Here is an 18,824-nt window from a genome sequence, read left to right on the forward strand (position 1 = left end):
CTAGTGGTATCTTATTACTAACGTAGCAAGTACTCAACAAATGCCGATCATTATTATTGGGTGTACTCTTACTGGTTTTATTTCTGGAACACCGGCTGTGTGTCATGCCCTGTGCTGGGTGGGTGGGGGGGGGGGCGGACTCTCATTTTGTTATTTCATACATGTTCTCAGCTGCCCTCAGACAGAGAGTTGATTCTTCCCCACTCCTCAGGTGAGGGAATGGAGGTTCAGCGAGGTGCAGCCAGCTGCCCTCAATCATACAGCTCTTCCGGGCTTGTTTTAAGGACAGGGGAGAGGTGGAAGGAGGGAAAGGCTAGGGGACGCTGGGGCTGGGCTCCTCCTCACTGTCCTTCCCTCCTACCCCTTGCAGTATCTTCCAAATGAGACAGGCCTCCAAGATGAGAAGAAGGTGCTGGACAACATGCATCATGTGATCCTGGTGTGGATTGGCCCCATTTTGCCACTGTTGGTTCTGGTGCATCCTGACTACATCAAGCCCGTAGTGGGTGCCTCAGGTAGGTGGGCTGGGCCTTTGGGTGATGGATAAACCCTCAACTCCCAGAAATCACCTGGGCTTCTGGGCCTGTAGGCTATCTGGGGGAAGGGCCATTGGAGTAGGGATTTGAAGGATGAATAGGAGTTCACCAAAGCAGCCATGGTAATACAGATAGTGGGGATAGCATGGGAAAAGGTGCGACACCGTCTAGGGGTCCTAGGAACTCTGAGAGGCAAACATGCCCACCTAGAAGTCAGAGCCAAACGTATTTGATCAGGGAATTGTTTGCCTGAGATTTTGTTAAGTGGTTGCTGCTTAATTCTAAGCCATGGCAGTTCCACCATTTGGGTTCTGATATTCCCTGCTGTGGCTATCCCAGCCTGCAGCCCATTCTTTTCACCTGGGCTGACCCTGACTAGTAGAAAAGGAGACGTAGAAAGATTGCTTCTCCCTTCTGAGTCCACACCCGTCCCAAGGTGTAGGGCTCCTGGGTGTGCTGGGCAAGTCTTTGCTCAACCTTCAACACCCGGATCCAATGACCCCTCCTCCAGGAAGACTTCCTTGACCCTCCAGACAGATCATGGTTTTCTTCTCTGGGCTTTCTCATTCTCCGTCCTAACGCTCTAGGGCTGACTGAGTGTGTCTGCCTCCAGCTCCGTCTTCCCCCTAGGAGTCTGGATCTTTGGTGTGGCCTCGTGCGTAACTGGGCACCTCCAGGGGCATCAGAGACATTTGAGAGAGGAGGAAGGAATGAACAAGTACCAGGAATTTTAGGATCTCCGGCCCCAGCTTGGGCCCCTACAAAGAGAGGCTGAGATCTCTCTTTGAGGTCTAGAGACCACCTTCAAGGCTATCACGTCGGACCCATGAAAGAGGAAGGGCCTGCCATCCTTCCCTCCCCCAGCCGTACCCTCCCCACGTTTCATTCCGGGATGCCCAACCCACTGCACAAAGGGGGAGCCTGGACCCCGGGAAGGGTGACTTCTCTAAGGGATGGGCTCCAAGTTGTGCAAAGAGCCCTGGGCCAGGACTTGGGCGGGCTGGGCTCGAATCCTGGGTGGAGCCATCCTCACCATGTGACCCAGAAATTCATGTAGCCTCTCAGGGCCTCAGTTTCTGATCTGTAAAATGGGGTGGTGGTGAAGACTCACCGTGATGTGGGTAGGTGCTCATGGGGGTTTCTCGTCTCCTGCTTTTCTCACGTCCTGTTTTTCTTTCTGCCTCCTCCTTCTCCCCTCTCCTCCTCAGAACCGCAGATTCCTGAGGATCATCTTACATGGTTGTGGGACTCCAGATGGAGTAGGGAGTGGAGCCCCCCTGCATGGCCTTAGCACATAGTAGATGCCCCAGCCTCTCCCTCTCCCCTCCCCTCCCCTCCCTCAGGACAGGCAGGATATCCAGGGCCTTCCCCCCACTGGAGGAGTGGGGGGAGGGGGCGGAGCTGTGAGTCAGGACAGACAGGCCTGGCCCCAAGCTGTGGATCCCACCCCACACCGGGGCCTCCTCAGGGCCACACCCGGGGACCTTGATGGCCTGGGGCTAAAACCACACAGCCCGTGGGCCCTGAGAAACGCACAGCTCCTCCTGAACCTTCTCCATCTTATATCGGGCAATTGGGGTAGAGAGCATTAATGGGAGAAAGCAGGGGGAAATGCGTTATAGAGAATGAAGTGTGATATATAGGCATATCATTACAGCTTTTGCCTTTATGCATTTATTTTTTATTGAGATGAAATTCACGTAGCATGCAATTAACCATTTAAAAATGTACGATTTTAAAGTGTAAGGTATGTAGCGTGTTCACAATGTTGTGCAACCCAAGGCTCTCTCTAGTTCCAAGTTTTTTCTCATGGCCCCATAAAACAACCTGTACCCATTAAGTGATTAGGTCCAGGCGGGGGGGCCGCGCGGGGGGGAGCGCTCTAATTGCTATCTCCATGGCTCTGCCTATTCTGGATATATCACAGTAAAGGTATGATACAAAATGTGACCTTTTGCACTGACCTCTTTCACTTAGCACAGTGTTTCCGTTGTTCACACACATTGTAGCAATGATCAGGACCTACTTTTTTTAAGGCTGAGTAGAAGTCCATTGTATGGGGATACGGATATACCACAATTTGTTTATCTGCTCATCCACCGACAGGCATTTGGGTCCTTCCTACCTTTAGGCTGTTACGAATGATGCTATGAACATGCCTGCACGGGTTTCGGTGCTGATGTATAGTTTCATTTCTCTTGGGTAGGTGCTGAGGAGTAGAAATGCAGGGCCATATGGGAATTCTACCTTTAACTTTTTCAAGGAACCACCAAACAGCTTTCCACGACGGCTGTGCATTTATTTTTCCCTGGCGGGGGCTTGCTGCGAACGGAGGATGCAGATAATCATCTCCTGGGTTCGTGACACCAATGACCAATAATTATAATCATGGTTATAAAAATAGCCAGCAGTTGGCTAATTATTCATTTATGTGTGCAAATATTTAATGAGCACCTGCCGTGTGCCAGGAACATGTTAGCTCATTGAGCTTTTGTAGGGATGCCACGAGGCAGGCAGAATTGTTCTATTTCTCCTGTGGCAGATGAGGAAACGGAGGGCCACAATGGTTGACACGCCCAAGTTTACATGCTGAGTTAGTGGTGGGGCTGGGATTTGAACCCAGATCTGGCCCTCCCGGAGGCCGAGCTCGCAACCACAGTGATATGTACTTTCCTGCTGAGCACCAGGTGGGGCCTCTTCTTATAGGACCTCCTCCAGGGTAGACGTTACCATCTGCTTTTTACTGAAGGGGACACTGAGGGGAAAGGGAGCCTGGTCACGGCCTCTCCGGGAATCTAGTGTTCAAAGTTGGAGAGGTGTAGGGACCCGAGGATGGGAGAACAAGGGTTTGGCCTGGGGTGGGGGCCGGGGGTTGGGGAAGACTTCATGGAGGAGATGTCAATGACGCTGGGCCTTGAAGGATGTGTGTAGGGGTTTGCCAGATGAGAAGTCTCAGGTGGAGGGTTCTACCAGTGCAGAGGTGCAGATGTGTGAAAGTGCCAGGGGAATTCAGGTGACTTGGGGTGTCTGGAGTGAGGATGATGTGTGGGGACGAGTAGGCAGTGAGACAGAAGCTGGACTCAGAGCACCTGTGCGCAAAGCAAATGAGCTTGTGTTTTACATTGGGGGTGTTAGGGAATGGTGCTTGGGCTGGGCAACCATTTAACAGGTCTGTATATCAGAAAGACCCTCAAGGGGCTAAGGCCGGAGTCCAGATCTCAGAGAGGAAAGGCATGACTAGATAGACTTCTACCTTCCTCTCCAGTGTTGCCTCTTCCAGTGTTGCTTTGACTTCCAACAGCCCTTTCTCTGTGCCTCCCTTTGCTTCTGGCACACTTTCTACCTTCTTGATATTTGCATGGCATGCCTCTACTTCTCTTTCTCGCCCCACCCAGATCTCCTCCAGGCAGGGTGTGGAGCTGAGCCACCTCTGGTCCCCAGCACTGCCCAGCAGGGGTTGGGTACAGAGTGTGGCAGAACCCTCCGAATAGGAGGATGAGTGGACAGATGACTGTGTGCACGATTGGCCAATTCCTAGGTAGTGTGTGTGTAGGTGGCTGAGTCACATCTCGGGTAAAAGTGACATCACTTGAGTTTCAGGTACTTCTTTCCTGGGCCCCTGCCCATTCAGTCACAAATCTGTTCAACCCATAGAAAGGGAGTTAACTCACTCATCCACGTACCCATCCACCCACCCACCCACCCAACCACCCACCCACCCATCCATCCACCCACCCACCCACCCATCCATCCATTTTTGCATTCTTTCATCCCTTGACTGGTTCATTCACTGAAAATTTATTTAGCACCCATATATCAGTGATCAACATGGTCCCTCCTCTCCAGGGGCTTGTACCTGGATGGATGCAATCCAGAGGGATGGGTGGATAAGGGGTGGCATCCAAGCAGAGACTCAAAGGATGAAGGAAGGGTGTTTGAGGCAGAGAAGGCATGTGGTAGAAAGAACAGAGAATGTGGCTTTTTCAAGAAGATGAGAAAGTGCTGTGATGTTTGAACATTGAGCATGTAGGGTATGGAGGACAGAGATGTTTTGAGAGAGGTCTGGACTGGGGTAGGTCATTCGGGGCTTTGAAAATGGGCTGAACAGCTGGTGCTGTGGCTAATGGCTGTGAGCAGGAAGGGACATGGTCAGATCTAGCATCTGATAAGACCTCCTGGGACCGGAGTGCAAGGAGGAGGCTGCACTGGAGACTGAGAGCACAGGAGGCGTAATTCAGATGGCCTGGATTGGCAGAAAAGAGGGGGTGATTAGGGTGAAGAGGGCCATTCTGGATGGAGAGCTCAGCCTGGGCCAGTATGTGAGGTGTATGTTGAAGGGTGAGATAGGAGAGACACAGGGAGGCTAGATGGGGCAGGGCCTTCAGTGCTAGCCTGAGCTTGAACTTTTTTTACAAGGGTGATAGGGAGCCATGGGAGGTATCTGAGTAGGGGAGGCTCATGTTCAGATCAGCATCCTATAAGGGTCTTTCGGGAGCAGGTGTGGAAGATGGACTGGAGAGGTGAGGTGGAGGTCAGAGCTCAGAGAGGAGCCCCAAGGAGGTTAGAAGCAGAGGTCAAGGGTCCGCACTCTCTTTTGAATTATCATCACCTCTTCTCTCTCCACAGCTGCCATTGCCCCCAAGGATGACCTTTTCTACGGTTTCCTGAAACCTTGGCTGGGTGAGTGTGGGACTGGATGAGCTGGGGCTGGGGCTTCAGGGAAGAGGGGGTGGGGCGTGGGGTTTCTTGTGGTTTCAGAGTAATGGGAGAGGTTCCTAAGGGCAGTCTCCTGCGCCCAGGAGATGGGCTGCTGCTTAGCAAAGGTGAGAAGTGGAGCCGGCACCGCCGCCTGCTGACCCCCGCCTTTCACTTCGACATCCTGAAGCCCTACATGAAGATCTTCAACCAGTGCACTGACATCATGCATGTGAGTCGCGGGGTCTCTTGGGAAGAGGGTGTCCGCGGAGTGGGACTGGTCCAGGTCCCGACTCATGTGTGAGCCATGGGATGTCAGGACGGTTCACTTCCTTTACCTACAAAATGGGCTTGAGGTGAGCAGGCAGCTGGGGTGCCGTTGTCAGCCCTGCTCAAAGCCTGCGGTCTCTGCTTCGGTTCGCCATATGTCTCTCTCTCGCAGGCTAAATGGCGGCGCCTGGCGGAGGGCCCAGTGGTCTCCCTTGACATGTTTGAGCACATCAGCCTCATGACCCTGGACAGTCTTCAGAAATGTGTCTTCAGCCACAACAGCAACTGCCAGGAGTGAGTGTGGCCTTCCTGGGGGAAGATAGAGACAGTTGCTGCAGGGCAAGGTGGTGGGAGAAGAAAGGAGACTCTCAGGTGTCGGGCATCGCCGGGCTGTCAGTACTCTGCCACCGACAGGCTGTGTGTTTCTGAAAACTGACATCACCTCTCTGGGCCAGTGTCCTTATCTGAAAAAATGGAATCCCAATCCCACCCCCATAGTCATCTTGTGAGTATTAAGTGAGGTAATGTAAGTTGGTGGTTGGGTATACAGTAGGTGCTTAATAAGTACTAGTTTCCCTCATCCTTCCATGAGGAATAGTTTGGCTTTTGGAAAGTGTCTCCCCAGGCTATGAGCCTCAGTTTCCTTTTTTATAAAACAAGGATGGCAATTGTTTTTTTTTTTAATTTATTTATTTTGGAAGGGAGAGAGAGAGAGGGGGGAAGAGAGAGAGCAAGCAGGGGAGAGGCAGAGAGAGAGAGAGAGAGAGAGAGAGAGAGAGAATCCTAAGCAGGCTCCATGCTGTCAGTGCAGAGCCTGATGTGGGGCTTGAACTCACAAACTGCAAGATCATGACCTGAGCAGAAACCAAGAGTCAGACACTTAACCAACTGAGCCACTCAGGCACTCCAGGGATGACAATTCTTGACCCTCTGAGACATGCTTTAAGAATAAAATGATATGGGGCGCCTGGATGGCTCAGTCAGTTAAGCGTCTGACTTTGGCTCAGGTTATGATCTTCAGGTTCATGGGTTCAAGCCCCATGTTGGGCTCCGTGCTGAAAGCTCCGAGCCTGGAGCCTGCTTTGGATTCTGTGTCTCCCTCTCTGTCTGCCCCTCCCCCACTCATTCTCTCTCTCTCTTTCTCTCTCTCTCTCTCTCAAAAATAAATAAACTTTAAAAAAAAAAGAATAAAATGATGTTGCACTGCCCTGGCACACAGTAGATGTTCAGTAAATATTTGTTGAATGAATGAATAAAATAACCATTGTCCTGGTTCATTCATTCATTCATTCATTCATCAGATATTTGTTGTGTAGCTACTATGTGCCAGATACTATGCTATCTACTGAGAATATGGTGGTGAGCAACAGACTAAGTCCCAGTTCCTTGGAATTTATAATCTAAGCAGGGATATAAGGAATAAGAGACATAATAAATGGCAAGTTTGTAGCACATAGTAGGTTCTCAATGATAAGCTGCTGACTTTGTTACTCTGGGCTTTGTAGGGTTATGTTTCAGTTGGGTAAAGTGACAGCGGCTTTAGTGATTAACTAGTTAATTGATTAATTAATCAGTCCAGAAATATTTATTCCAGCCTACTATGTGCCATTCCTGGACTAGGCACTGTGAATATAATGGTCAACAAAATAGACAAAGTATTGCTCCTTTGGAACTTATATGTTGATGGGAAGAAAAGCAGTTTCCGTGCACAAGTAAATAAACAAGGAAATGACAGACTGTGACACATGTGTGAAAACAACAAGCATAGTTCAGGACCAAGGACAGCCCCTTGCACACCTGTCCCAGTGATTTCATTTTTTTTCTTTTTTGTTAATTTTTTAAATGCTTATTTGAGAGAGAGAGAGAGAGAAAGAGACAGAGAGAGAGGCAGCATTTTATATTCCTACCAGTAGTATGTGAGGGCTCCAATTTCTCCACACCTCTACCAACACTTGTTATTATCTGTCTTTTTGATTATAGCCATTCCTAGTTGGGGTGAAACAGTATCTCATTGTGGTTTTGATTTGCATTTCTGCAGTGGCTAATGCTGTTAAGCATCTTTTCATGTGCTCATTGGACATTTGTATATCTTCTTTGGAGAAATGTCTATGCATATGTTTTACCCATTTTTTAATTGGATTCTTTGTCTATTAGTGCATTTTAAGAGTTCTTTATATTATTTATTTATTTATTTATTTATTCATATTTTATTTTATTTTTTGACACAGATAGTGACCTGGGGAGGGGCAGGGGGAGAAGGAGAGAGAATCTTAAGCAGGCTACACCCTCAGTCCAAAGCCTGATGTGGGGCTTGATCCCATGACCCTGGGATCATGACATGAGCCAAAATCAAGACTCAGACTCTCAACTGACCGAGCCATCCAGGAGCCCCAAAAGTTCTTTATATATTTTAGATACAAGTTTGTGATCATATTTATGAGTTCTCTCACTCTGTGGCTTATAGCCATTTAGTCTTTGTGATGCTACATCTATTTGGAAGTCCTAATCTGTCTTTGGGTCTATGTGTACCTGGATTTTGGTTTTATTCAGATATGATGAGGCCACCCAATCAGGAGATGATTGTTCCTTACAGTTCCCAAGAGGAGGGGACCTACTACACCCCTCAGGGCCACACAGGGAGGCATTGGTGTCAGTCGGGAGAAAGCATGACAGTCTTTTTTGGTGGTTTCCTTGGGAAAGAACAGTATGGCGGTTACACAAGCTTAAGATTCACTCGTTTGAATAATTACAGAGGGCTCTGGAGGATGGGGGCTGTCCCTAGTTGTCCAGTGATTAAGGACTGGAGATAGTGGCTCGGCCTGATAAGTTTCAGCGTATGGGCTCTGGACTGTTTGGTGTGCACATGAAAGGCATACTCTTGGGTGAGTCATTGGCAATCTCTCAGAACTGGCTGGCTCTGGGAGGGGCCGCGTCTCTCCGGGGTCAGCAAGGCCCCAGATGGTAGAGCGTGAAGAGTACAGGAAAATGAGAAAATATCGTGTATATACGGGGCTGGGGGGGGGGTTTGCTCACTGGTCCTAGGGAGCAGCTTGTGCTCACGGCCCTTCCTCTCCCGGCAGGAAGATGAGCGATTACATCTCGGCCATCATCGAGCTGAGCGCACTCGTGGTCCAGCGCCAATACCGCGTGCACCACCACATCGACCTCATCTACTACCTCACGGCAGACGGGCGGCGTTTCCGGCAGGCCTGTGACACCGTGCACCGCTTCACCACGGAGGTCATCCAGGAGCGGAGGCGGGCGCTGCACCAGCAGGGGGCCGAGGCCTGGCTTAAGGGCAAACAGGGCAAGACCTTGGACTTCATCGATGTGCTGCTCCTGGCCAAGGTGAGGCTGGGCCCCGGCCCCTCGTGAATTGCACCAACTCCATAAAAGGACAAACGTCCCGAATAACACAGCTCTAGGAGGCAGGCAGGCACCCTAATACACAAGTAAGACTTAGTGTATTCGTTTTGCTGGGGCTGCTGTAACGAAGTGCTGTAGACTGGGTGGGCTAAACCTCAGAAGTTAACCTTCTCACAGTTCTGGAGGTTAGACATCTGAGATCAAGGCACTGACAGGGGTTGGTTTCTTCTGAGGCCTCTCTCCCTGTCTTGTAGATGGCCTCCTTCTCATGTGTGTTCACGTTGTCTTCCCTCTGCCTGTGTCTTTGCATAAATGTCCTCTTCTTCTAAGGACACCAGTCATATTGGGCTAGGGCCCACCCTAATGACGTCATCATAATTTAATTACCTCTGGAAAGGCCCTGTCTCCAAATACAGTCACGTTCTGAGGTCCCGGGTGGTGAGGACCTCACCATATGAATTCTGGAGGGTTGTGGTGGGGGCGGGGCCATGATTTTGCTCACCATGCTGAAAAGTTGAAACCCAAGACTGAAAAAATATGACACTTGCAGAGATTGCTTCTGTGGGATTTCTTTTCTTTCTTCCTGTTTTTGAGAGAGAGAGAGAGCAAGTGAGTGAGGGGCAGAGAGAGAGAGAGAGAGAGAGAGAGAGAGAGAGAGAGAATCCCACAAGGGGCAGAGAGAGAGAGAGAGAGACAGAAGCCAGGCTCACCGGAAGAGGGGATTGAGCTCACCCAAAGCAGGGCTTGAGCTCCCCTGATGTGAGACTCATGAACTCATGAACTGTGAGATCATGCATGACCTGAGCCAAAGCCAGATGCTTAACCACTAAGCCACCACGGCTCCCCCTTCTGTGGAATTCCTGAGCAGCACTTGGATTCAGGATTCAGGCAGTTCTGGGTTCCAGTTCTGGCCCTGCTGCTTAGCGGATGCTGGACCTTAGTCACCTGACTCTTCCCTCTGAGCCTCAGTTTCCTCATTTACGACATGATGGTCATGAGACCTGATCACAGGTCATGGTTGGGCCTCCATCCAGCAGGATGCTTGCTGCAACCAGCTGCTCAAGGGATACAAACTCCCTTCTTCCCCTCACCTTTGACTCTCCCTCCCACTTTCCATCTTTCTTAGACAAGCCACGTACCTCTGTCTGCCTGGCATCCTTCCCCCTGCAGCTTGGCTTGAGAGAGGGGGGAGTATCTTGACTTCAGCCCTAGGAGGTGGAGGGTGGGATGAAGCGGGCTAAGGATCCTCTCCTGTTCGTTCCAGGATGAAGACGGGAAGGAACTGTCAGATGAGGACATCCGAGCTGAGGCGGACACCTTTATGTTTGAAGGTGAGGATGTGGAGGGAGGCGAGGAGGGGGCCCCGTTGTCAGAAGACCGTGTCTCCGCTGTCCTCAGGCAGCCTCCACGTGAGCTCCTCACCTGCCTACAGGTCATGACACAACATCCAGTGGCCTGTCATGGGTGCTGTTCAACTTGGCCAAGTATCCAGAGTACCAGGAGAAGTGCCGGGAAGAGATCCGAGAGGTCATGCAAGGCCGGGAGCTGGAGGAGCTGGAGTGGTCCGTTTGGGGTCAGGGGGATGGTGGGGGGCCGGTTGAGTCTGGAGCTTGTGTATTTGTTTCTTGCTCTGGTCTGCACATATTTCTTGCTCTCGCTATTGCAGGGTGCCGTTCAGTTGAGCGGGGTGGCTTCCAAATGGAGGCGTGGGTTCAGGTCTGTTTCACACATCTCCTCATTCTCCTTGAACCAGCAGCCACCTGGGGCGTGTTCCTCTCAAGGCAGATTCCAGAAGCTCGAAGAGCCACAGTCTAAAACCTCTGCCTGCACTGGAACATTCCATTTCACTAAAGCAAGTCACACGGCCAAGCCCACCATGAATGGGGCAGGACATACATTCTACCCGCCTGAGCAGAAGGCACTGCAGAATCACATGCAAAGGGCAAGGGGTGTATAATTCAGACATGTGCCGTGTAGAGCTGATTTTTGGGTGACTCAAAGAAAACACAGCATTAAATAGCATCAAACAGCGAGAAAGCTCTTTTCTGTTTAGTGTCAACCTTTTATTTATTTATTTTCTAAAGTTTATTTATTTTGGGGTGGGGGGGGAGCAGACGTGGGGGAGGGGCAGAGAGAGAAGAGGGAGAATCCCAAGCAGGTTCCGTGCTGACAGTGCGGGGCTCGAACTTACAAACTGAACCATGAGATCATGACCTGAGCTGGAGACAGACGCTTAACTGATTGAGCCACCCAGGCGCCCCCGCGTCAACCTTTTAGATTTCGATGTCAGGGAGACATTCTCAGTCGGGTGCCATTGTATTCTTCAATTCCTTGCTAATCTGCCTTTTTAATGAAGGGAAAAGATGGCTCAGGTTCTGAGGACTGGGCAGGAGATGATGTCTCGCCAGAATTTAATAACTCTTCTGTTTTCCCAGTGGTGTTTACCTTATGGGTACTTTTATGCCAGGCATGCCGTTTGCCCTTTACAGGAGTGACGTGAAGTTTCTTTGAAAGAGAAAGAAAACGATCTAGATCATGGACCAAGGGTTATAATTAATCCACTTTTGGGCCCTGGAGTCCAACGGAAAGAAGTTAATAATAGCAGAAGGAGAGAATGGACAGGTTTTTAAATACTGAAATTGATCCACACAGGCTGGTGAATTGCTGATGCCCGGGCGTCCCCCCCCCCCACCCCCCGCCGCCTGTCCTGGCACCTCTCCCGGCTATCCCCTGGCTGCCACGTAATCCATCAGTTAAAGGGTTAATGCTGGGCATGCAGAAGCCTGCTGGTGCTGCTCGGGTTGCTTGGGGGCATGCTGAGGGGTAGTGATGTGTGCATGGCATAAATGCAAACACCGGAAGCTGGGGCAAGTCTGAGATCCTGGACTGGTTTCCTGCGTGGTTGCTCCTGAACGCGCGCGCGCGCGCGTGTGTGTGTGTGTGTGTGTGTGTGTGTGTTTGGGGGAAGGGGTGTTGCTGTGCCCTGGCTCCAAGCCACTGACCATCCCACGTTCCGTGTTCCCCAGGGACGACCTGACCCAGCTGCCTTTCACCACTATGTGCATCAAGGAGAGCCTACGCCAGTTCCCACCCGTGACCCTGGTCTCCCGCCGCTGCACGGAGGACATCAAGCTTCCAGATGGGCGCGTCATCCCCAAAGGTGCCCATTGTGTGCTGCCAGCTGCCAGGCCGCTCTAGTGCCCATGGGAGCATGGTCAAACCTGCCCCAGGTGCACCCTCCCTGTGGATGGGCCATCTCTCTGTGTGGCTGTTGCTTCTGGGGTGAGGGAGGAGAACCCACGTGTAGGGGCTAGACAGAGGTGGGTGAGTCCCGGTGGAAGAGCAAGAGTGGGTGTGGTGGGGTGGGCCCTGTGAGGGTGCAGGTGAGGGAGGGATGGTTTCATTCAGTGGCCAAATATTCCTTGGAGACTAAGCCTGGCTCTGGGTGATGCTGGGGATCTAGAGAGGCCTCGTTCCCAGTCCCAGGCCTTGAATACCACTCAGTCTGAGGAAGACACAGCAGGGCACAGACATTCCTAGTCACATGGGGTCAGGAATGGCCTAAAGGAAGTAACTTTAAAGGGGCTGAAACAGTCCAAAGTAAGGAGTGATGACTTAAATATGGGGTGAAATTCAGGGTGGGGGTCTGCTTGGAAGAGGCAGCATGAGAGGTGAGCCTTGAAGGTAGAAAGTGAAAGAGAGAGCATATTTATGGAGCAGAGTTTCAGGGTGCAGGTATTGAAAGGCTGCGAATGCTAGGTTGAGGCACCTGAACTTGATCTTCAGGACAGTAGGGAGCCATGGGAGGTTTTTGAGCTGAGGAGGAACAATGTCAGATCTGTGAGTGACAAAGATCCCTGTGTGGCCGGCATGGCAGCTAGAAAGCAGGTGATGGGGACCTCTTAGGGGGCCAGCAGCAGAATTTTTCAGAGAAGGATAGGCAGGAAAGGGTGGTAGATGGCTCTTGGGAACAGCATGACTCCAGGAAGAGCAGGGGAGGAGGAGGACTTCAGGGAAAGTTCCCCTCAGCCCCAGTGGCCCCAATGATGCCACCCTCCCCACAGGAATTATCTGCCTGGTCAGCATCTACGGGACCCACCACAACCCCACAGTGTGGCCTGACTCCAAGGTGAGCGCCTGCCTCAATCCTCTCTTCCCTCAGCTTTTTCCCCCTCAGAAGGGGTGGTCCTGGGCCACTGAGGCCTTCCTACCCTCTTCCCCAGGGACCCAGGTGGCCTGGCTGGATGCACAGCTTGAGTGCCCCTCCCCCCATGTATTCACTCACTGTTTGTTGATTCACTAGGTCCACAAATATTTATTGAACACCTACTGTTTGCCAGCCTCTGTGCTGGGCACAGAGGACCGAGAAATGTACTGGTTTTTGTTTTTGTTTTTGTTTTTTGTTTTTTTTGGCCCTCATGGAGCTCACTGTGAAGTTCAGGGGAAGAAAATAAGCAAAAACTATGGTTGTGATACATGCACAAAGGAGATAAAAACTGGAGGGGGTGGGGGGCACTTTAGCTCACATGGTGAAGAAAGGCCTTGGGGAGGAAGAGGTGTTTGAGTTGAGACCTGAGAAGTGCGAAGAGCAGGGGGAAGCCTGTTCCAGGCAGTTGAGACAGGAAGTGCAAAGTCCCTGTGGTTGGAGTGAGCCTGGCATGCTTGAACAACAGAAAAGAGGAGGGTGTGGCTGGATTGTAGTGAGGTTCTCTCCATCCAGCGGAAAGGTCAGGACCAAGCTGGGATGGGATGGGCCAACCAGACTCACCCACCCCCTGGCCACTCCTGCCTAGGTGTACAACCCCTATCGCTTTGACCCGGACAACCCACAGCAGCGCTCCCCACTGGCCTATGTGCCCTTCTCTGCAGGACCCAGGTAACTCTTCTGTCTCCCCCAGTTTAAGCCAAGCGTAGGAGGAGCCCCATGGGAGTCGAAGGTCAGGGATGTGCCGATCAGGAGCAGAGATCACCTCCCACCCAGATGTGCTTTCTGCCAACCCAGCACCCTTCATGCCTCCAGTGTACTAAGAAACCCCCAAATCAGACTCTGTGATAACATCCCTGGGTATTGAGCGCCTACCGTGTGGCAGGCCCTGAGTTCTGGGCTCATAGGCTCCCAACGACTCTAGGATGCCATTGCTCCCGTTTTACAGATGAGGGAATTGAGACCCAGAGCGGGAGGTCGGTCATTTACCCAGGGACTCCCCCCTTCCCGGGTCACACAGCGGCTGCACCTGAGCCCCTCCCCCGTCCCCCTTCCTCTAGAAACTGCATCGGACAGAGCTTTGCCATGGCCGAGATGCGCGTGGCCGTGGCGCTGACGCTGTTGCGTTTCCGCCTGAGTGTGGACCGAACGCGCAAGGTGCGGCGGAAGCCTGAGCTCATCTTGCGCACGGAGAACGGCATCTGGCTCAACGTGGAGCCACTGCCTCCGCGGGCCTGATCGCCGAAGCTTCCCTGCGGATCCCGGGGCGGGGCGGGGCGGGGGGGGGGTTGGGGGGGGCCAAGCCCCGCCCAAAGAGGCCCAGGCCCCGCCCCCGAGGGATCAGGCCCCGCCCCCAGGGCCCTGAGGGCAGAGACCACGCCCCTCGGAGGCCCGGTTGGGCTCCTGGAGGACCAGGCTCCTCCACTGAGCAGTATGATGAAGGTGCAGGCCACGCCCCTCATGGCAAGGCTCCGCCTCCTGACGGTCTGGTCCTCCCCCTTGAGGTCCAGGTCAGGTCCCCTGAGTGCCTGCTTTCCTGCTTGAGGGACCAGGCTCAGCCGCATCTCTTCGGGCCCAGACCCACCCCCGGGGATCCAGAGCACTCGGGCCTTCAGGCCCCACCCACCCAGCCATCTGAGGACCCTAGACCTGACACCTAAGGCCTCTGGGATTCAGGACCTGTCCCCCGTGGATCCCGGCTGGCTTTTAAGTTGAGGACTTGAGAGCTGGAGCCTGAAGTAAGAGCCCTGGACCCGGACGTCAGCTTCTTGAGGTCCCCAGCTCACATGGGCGAACTCCCCTGGCATCAGGCTGCATCCCAGGGCTCAGGGTGTGTGCTTCTGTCGATGTTTTGTAAATCCAGACCTTCCCTGGAAAGCCTCTTCCTTCCTCCTTTGCTGAAAGGCCCTTTGCTGAGCGTTCTGATTTTTGTAGAATAAAAGCGAGGGATGCAGACACCCCCCCCCACCGTCTACTCCCTAGCTCAGCCAGACACTTCCCTTGGGCTCCAGGAAGGAAATGAAGGTGCCTGGACAGCTGGGAGGCAACTGAGGGAAGCTATGGGCGAGGAGGCTGGGAAGCCATTTGTCCTCGGACATGAACTCAGGCTTTTGGGGACAGTTTGTGCATTCATTTATCTCATCAACAGACCACATATTAATTAAGTGTTTGTTGGCACTGGGCCCGGAGCACAGCCGGGCCCAATTCCTGACATCGGGAGAACAGGAGACAGATGTTGAACAAATAATTCCACACGTAAATTTATTTACAATCCGTGACAAGTGCTCCAAAAGAGAGGCCCTTGTTGCTCTGTGACACAACAGGGGGGTGGCTCAGGGAGAGCTTCTCTGATGCTGAAGTGAGGGTACAAGTTGAGTGGTGACAAGGAGAGAAGAGCATGTGGGAGGGACAGCATCTGCAGATGTCCCCAGGTAAGGGAGAACATGGTGTGCTCGAGGAGCACCACTCCAGAGAGGCTGGATCCGGAGGAGGGGTGCAGACTGGAGGAAAGTCGGGCAGGGGCCAACTGCCCAGGAACTGCGGGCTACATCTCAGTTCAAGCCTTATGCTGAAGGCAATAGGGAGCTATAGAAGGTGTGTGAGCAGGAGCATGACAGGATCTGGTCAGATATGAGCTGGCAGGACGGTGGCTTGGAAGGGGGGGACACTGGGGAATGGAAACCTGGGGAAGAGGGAGACTGAGGTCCAGGCAGGACAGGAGGGGGGACTACCTAGCCACAGGAGCTGCGGTGAGGGAGGAGTTAAGGGTGATTTCCAAGTCTTTGGCTGGGGGAACAGGTGATGGTGTAGTCCCTGAAATGATAAAGAAGATGGGGCGGTGACAAGGTCTACAGTAACCATATTAACTCATCAAATATTTATTGAGCATCTGCTGTAAGCCAGGTGGTATTTGAGCCCTTACATAATTGACCTGTGTTGGGTGTGGGGGGGAGGTTAACATGACGAATAATAAATGAGCAAATAAGTAAATTCATACAGGGCCTTGGAGGATTTTTACTTCTATTGTGACAGAAATGGGGAGCCATGGGAGGGTTCTGAGCAGAGCGACAGATTTGTCATTTGGTCTTTTTTTTTAATTTTTTAATTTTTATTATTTTTAAAAAAAATTTTTTTAACGTTTTATTTATTTTTGAGACAGACAGAGACAGAGCATGAGCGGGGGAGGGGCAGAGAGAGAGGGAGACACAGAATCGGAAGCAGGCTCCAGGCTCTGAGCCATCAGCCCAGAGCCCGACGCGGGGCTCGAACTCATGGACCGCGAGATCGTGACCTGAGCTGAAGTCGGACGCTCAACCGACTGCGCCACCAGGCGCCCCGGTCATTTGGTCTTTATAGTATTCTTTTGGCTGCTCTGTGGGAAGGCAAGGGTGGGACTAGGGAGACCAGATGGGGTGACTACGTTGGCCCATGTGGGAGAGAAGCAATAAGTGCTATGGAAAAGTTGAGCTGGGTCAGTGCGTGTATTTCTGTGGGTGTTCAGTAATGCTGGTGGGGCAGGGGGAGAGGTTGTAAGATGGTCAGTGAAGCCCTCACCAAGAAGGGGTCATTTCAACAAAGGCTTTAGGTAGGAGAGGGCAGGAGCCATGTGGATATTTTGGGGAAGAGTTTTTGAGGCAGAGAGAAGGTATAGTGCAAAGGTCCTGAGGTAGGAACAAGCTTGGTCCTGAGGTGTTTAGGGGGCATTGAAGAGACCAGTGTGGCTGGAGGAGGAACACGGAAGGGAATGAGGTCAGGGAGGGGATAGGAGCAGGTCCCACAGGGCCTTGGGGTCCACTGACTTTTTCTATGACAGAGATAGGGAGGCATGGAGGGCTCTGGACAGAGGAGGGACAAGATTTGTTATTATAGTCTTTGGCTGCCATGTTGAATAGAGACTGTGTGAGGCAAGGATGGGACTAGGGAGATCAGATGGGGTGACCAGATTTGTCCAGGTGAGAGATGACAGTGTCTCCAAGCAAGTTGTGGGCTGTAGAGTGAAGACAGGTGCTTGGATTCTGATTTGGACCGACTGCTTTACGAAGTTAGTGCCGGCAGATTTGCGAATACCTTGAACGAAGGATTCAGGAGAAAGGGAGGCCCCCAGATGTGGGTCTGAACACCTGGAAAGACAGGCGTGCCACCTCGAGATGGAGAATGCTTAACAGAGTAAGGTTTTTCTCCGGGGGGGGGGGAGGGGGAGGGGGGTGTGAGGGCTGAGATCAGCATGTCAGTTGGGGCCAGGAAGAGTTGGAGATGTCAAGTGGGCAGTCGGATAGGCTGGTCTTGAACTCGGGAGGGAGTTCTGGGCTGGTGATACATACATCTGGGAAACCTCAGCACTTAGATGGTGTTTCAAAAGCCCCAAGACTGGTGAGATCCCCCTCTGTGTGTGTGCGTGTGCTCATGGAGGGGAGACCAACCCCCCGGGGGTCTCCAGAGTTGATATAACAATAATGACATTTAAAGTTGAGTGCTTCCTCCGTGCCCTTCCCAAATATTGGCACTTAATTCTCAGGGGGTACTATTAACTGTCTCGTTTAATGGAAGTGGAAACGGACTTCCCCAGAGTGAGATGGTTCACCCAAGGCCCCACAACCACGTCCTCATGTCGTGGCCTCAACGGGGTGGCTTACCCCTGAGGCTTCTCCTGCGGGTCTGGGTCCCTAGCCTCGCTTTGCCCTATAAGGGGGGTGGCGGCAGGCGTGGGTGGAGCGGGGTGGGGCTGGGGGTCGTGGAGATGAGTCGAAGCTGGGCGGTGGGATGCTGGAGGCGACGTGTGTCCTGGGGTGCCCCCGGGTGGCGAGTGCTGGGATTGTCGGCCAGAATCCCCAGTTGGAGGCCACTCTCCTCCGGCAAAAAAAGGAGACGACCTATGTGGGTTTAAAACCCGGCTGTACCCCTTTCCTAGCGGTGGCCTTGGGCACCTGACTGCTCCTTTCTGTCACCTCGGTTCTCCTTTGCCGTGTGGATTTTTCATCATGCTTTTCATGCATATTGACTTCCCGCTAAGGTCGATGGTGGTGACTGAATGAGGGAGGGAGGAGGGGAGGCATGGGGCCCGTAGGTCTCCGGGACCTGCTGCATCAGAGCGATTCTCCAAACACGCCCAGGCCGGGCCGGTCACTGGTCGCTGTCTCCTTCCTCTCCTGAGTGTGTCGGAGGCTCCCTCTGCTGGACGGCTCGGGGACAACAAACTCTAAGGCATCTCGTCTCCTCCGTTAGTTCAGAGTGTGTATGAGCGTGTGTGCACGAGCGTGTGTGCACGCGTGCTTGTGCGTGGGACGTGTATGTTTAGATATGTGCATATGTGTGCACGTAGGTGTGTGGATGTGTGCACGCGAGTGTGTGTACGCGTGCAAGCGTGGGTGCGTTGTGTGTATGTGTGGGATGGTGTGCGTGCATGCACGTGTGCGTTTGAGAACACGTGTGTGTGTGTGTGTGTGTGTGAGAGAGACTGTGTGGGGGAGTATTGGGAAGAGAGGAGGGAGAACCCCACTCACCAGTTACATTGTCCACATCAGGCAACTTTCCAGCCCCCCCCCCCCCCCGGTTCAGCTGTTGCAGCCGGCAGAACATTCTGGAGAAATAATGCCCTTGGCAGTGGCCCTGAGTAACGACTGGTGGGTGCCTGTTCTCGCCGTCTCTCCGAGGTCCCCAGAGGGACTGAATCCCAGGTGCCCGAGTGGGAACTTCCTCGATGAAGCCCCCTTTCCTGGCTACCCTCAATTCTTGTCTCAGGATACAGATTTTGT

General features: G+C 52.5%; 1 protein-coding gene across 3 annotated transcripts in view; it reads left to right on the top strand.

Annotated features, from left to right (window-relative positions):
* CYP4F22 (cytochrome P450 family 4 subfamily F member 22) overlaps positions 1-14,333 on the top strand; it is a 29,844-nt gene extending 15,511 nt beyond the window's left edge. For all 3 annotated transcript variants that reach the window (XM_040444781.1, XM_040444780.1, XM_040444783.1), the window contains 11 exons: positions 371-515; positions 5,163-5,216; positions 5,336-5,463; positions 5,674-5,795; positions 8,582-8,849; positions 10,132-10,198; positions 10,300-10,429; positions 11,894-12,027; positions 12,932-12,996; positions 13,661-13,743; positions 14,133-14,333. In XM_040444781.1, coding sequence (XP_040300715.1) covers positions 371-515; positions 5,163-5,216; positions 5,336-5,463; positions 5,674-5,795; positions 8,582-8,849; positions 10,132-10,198; positions 10,300-10,429; positions 11,894-12,027; positions 12,932-12,996; positions 13,661-13,743; positions 14,133-14,310 — 1,374 coding nt within the window. In that variant the 3' untranslated portion in view covers positions 14,311-14,333. The remainder of the gene's footprint in view (positions 1-370; positions 516-5,162; positions 5,217-5,335; positions 5,464-5,673; positions 5,796-8,581; positions 8,850-10,131; positions 10,199-10,299; positions 10,430-11,893; positions 12,028-12,931; positions 12,997-13,660; positions 13,744-14,132) is intronic.
* Positions 14,334-18,824: the final 4,491 nt, after the last annotated feature.

The sequence above is a fragment of the Herpailurus yagouaroundi genome, unplaced genomic scaffold (assembly GCF_014898765.1).
Source record: "Herpailurus yagouaroundi ecotype Mexico unplaced genomic scaffold, PumYag 193, whole genome shotgun sequence".
In the NCBI taxonomy this organism is placed as follows: domain Eukaryota; kingdom Metazoa; phylum Chordata; class Mammalia; order Carnivora; family Felidae; genus Herpailurus; species Herpailurus yagouaroundi.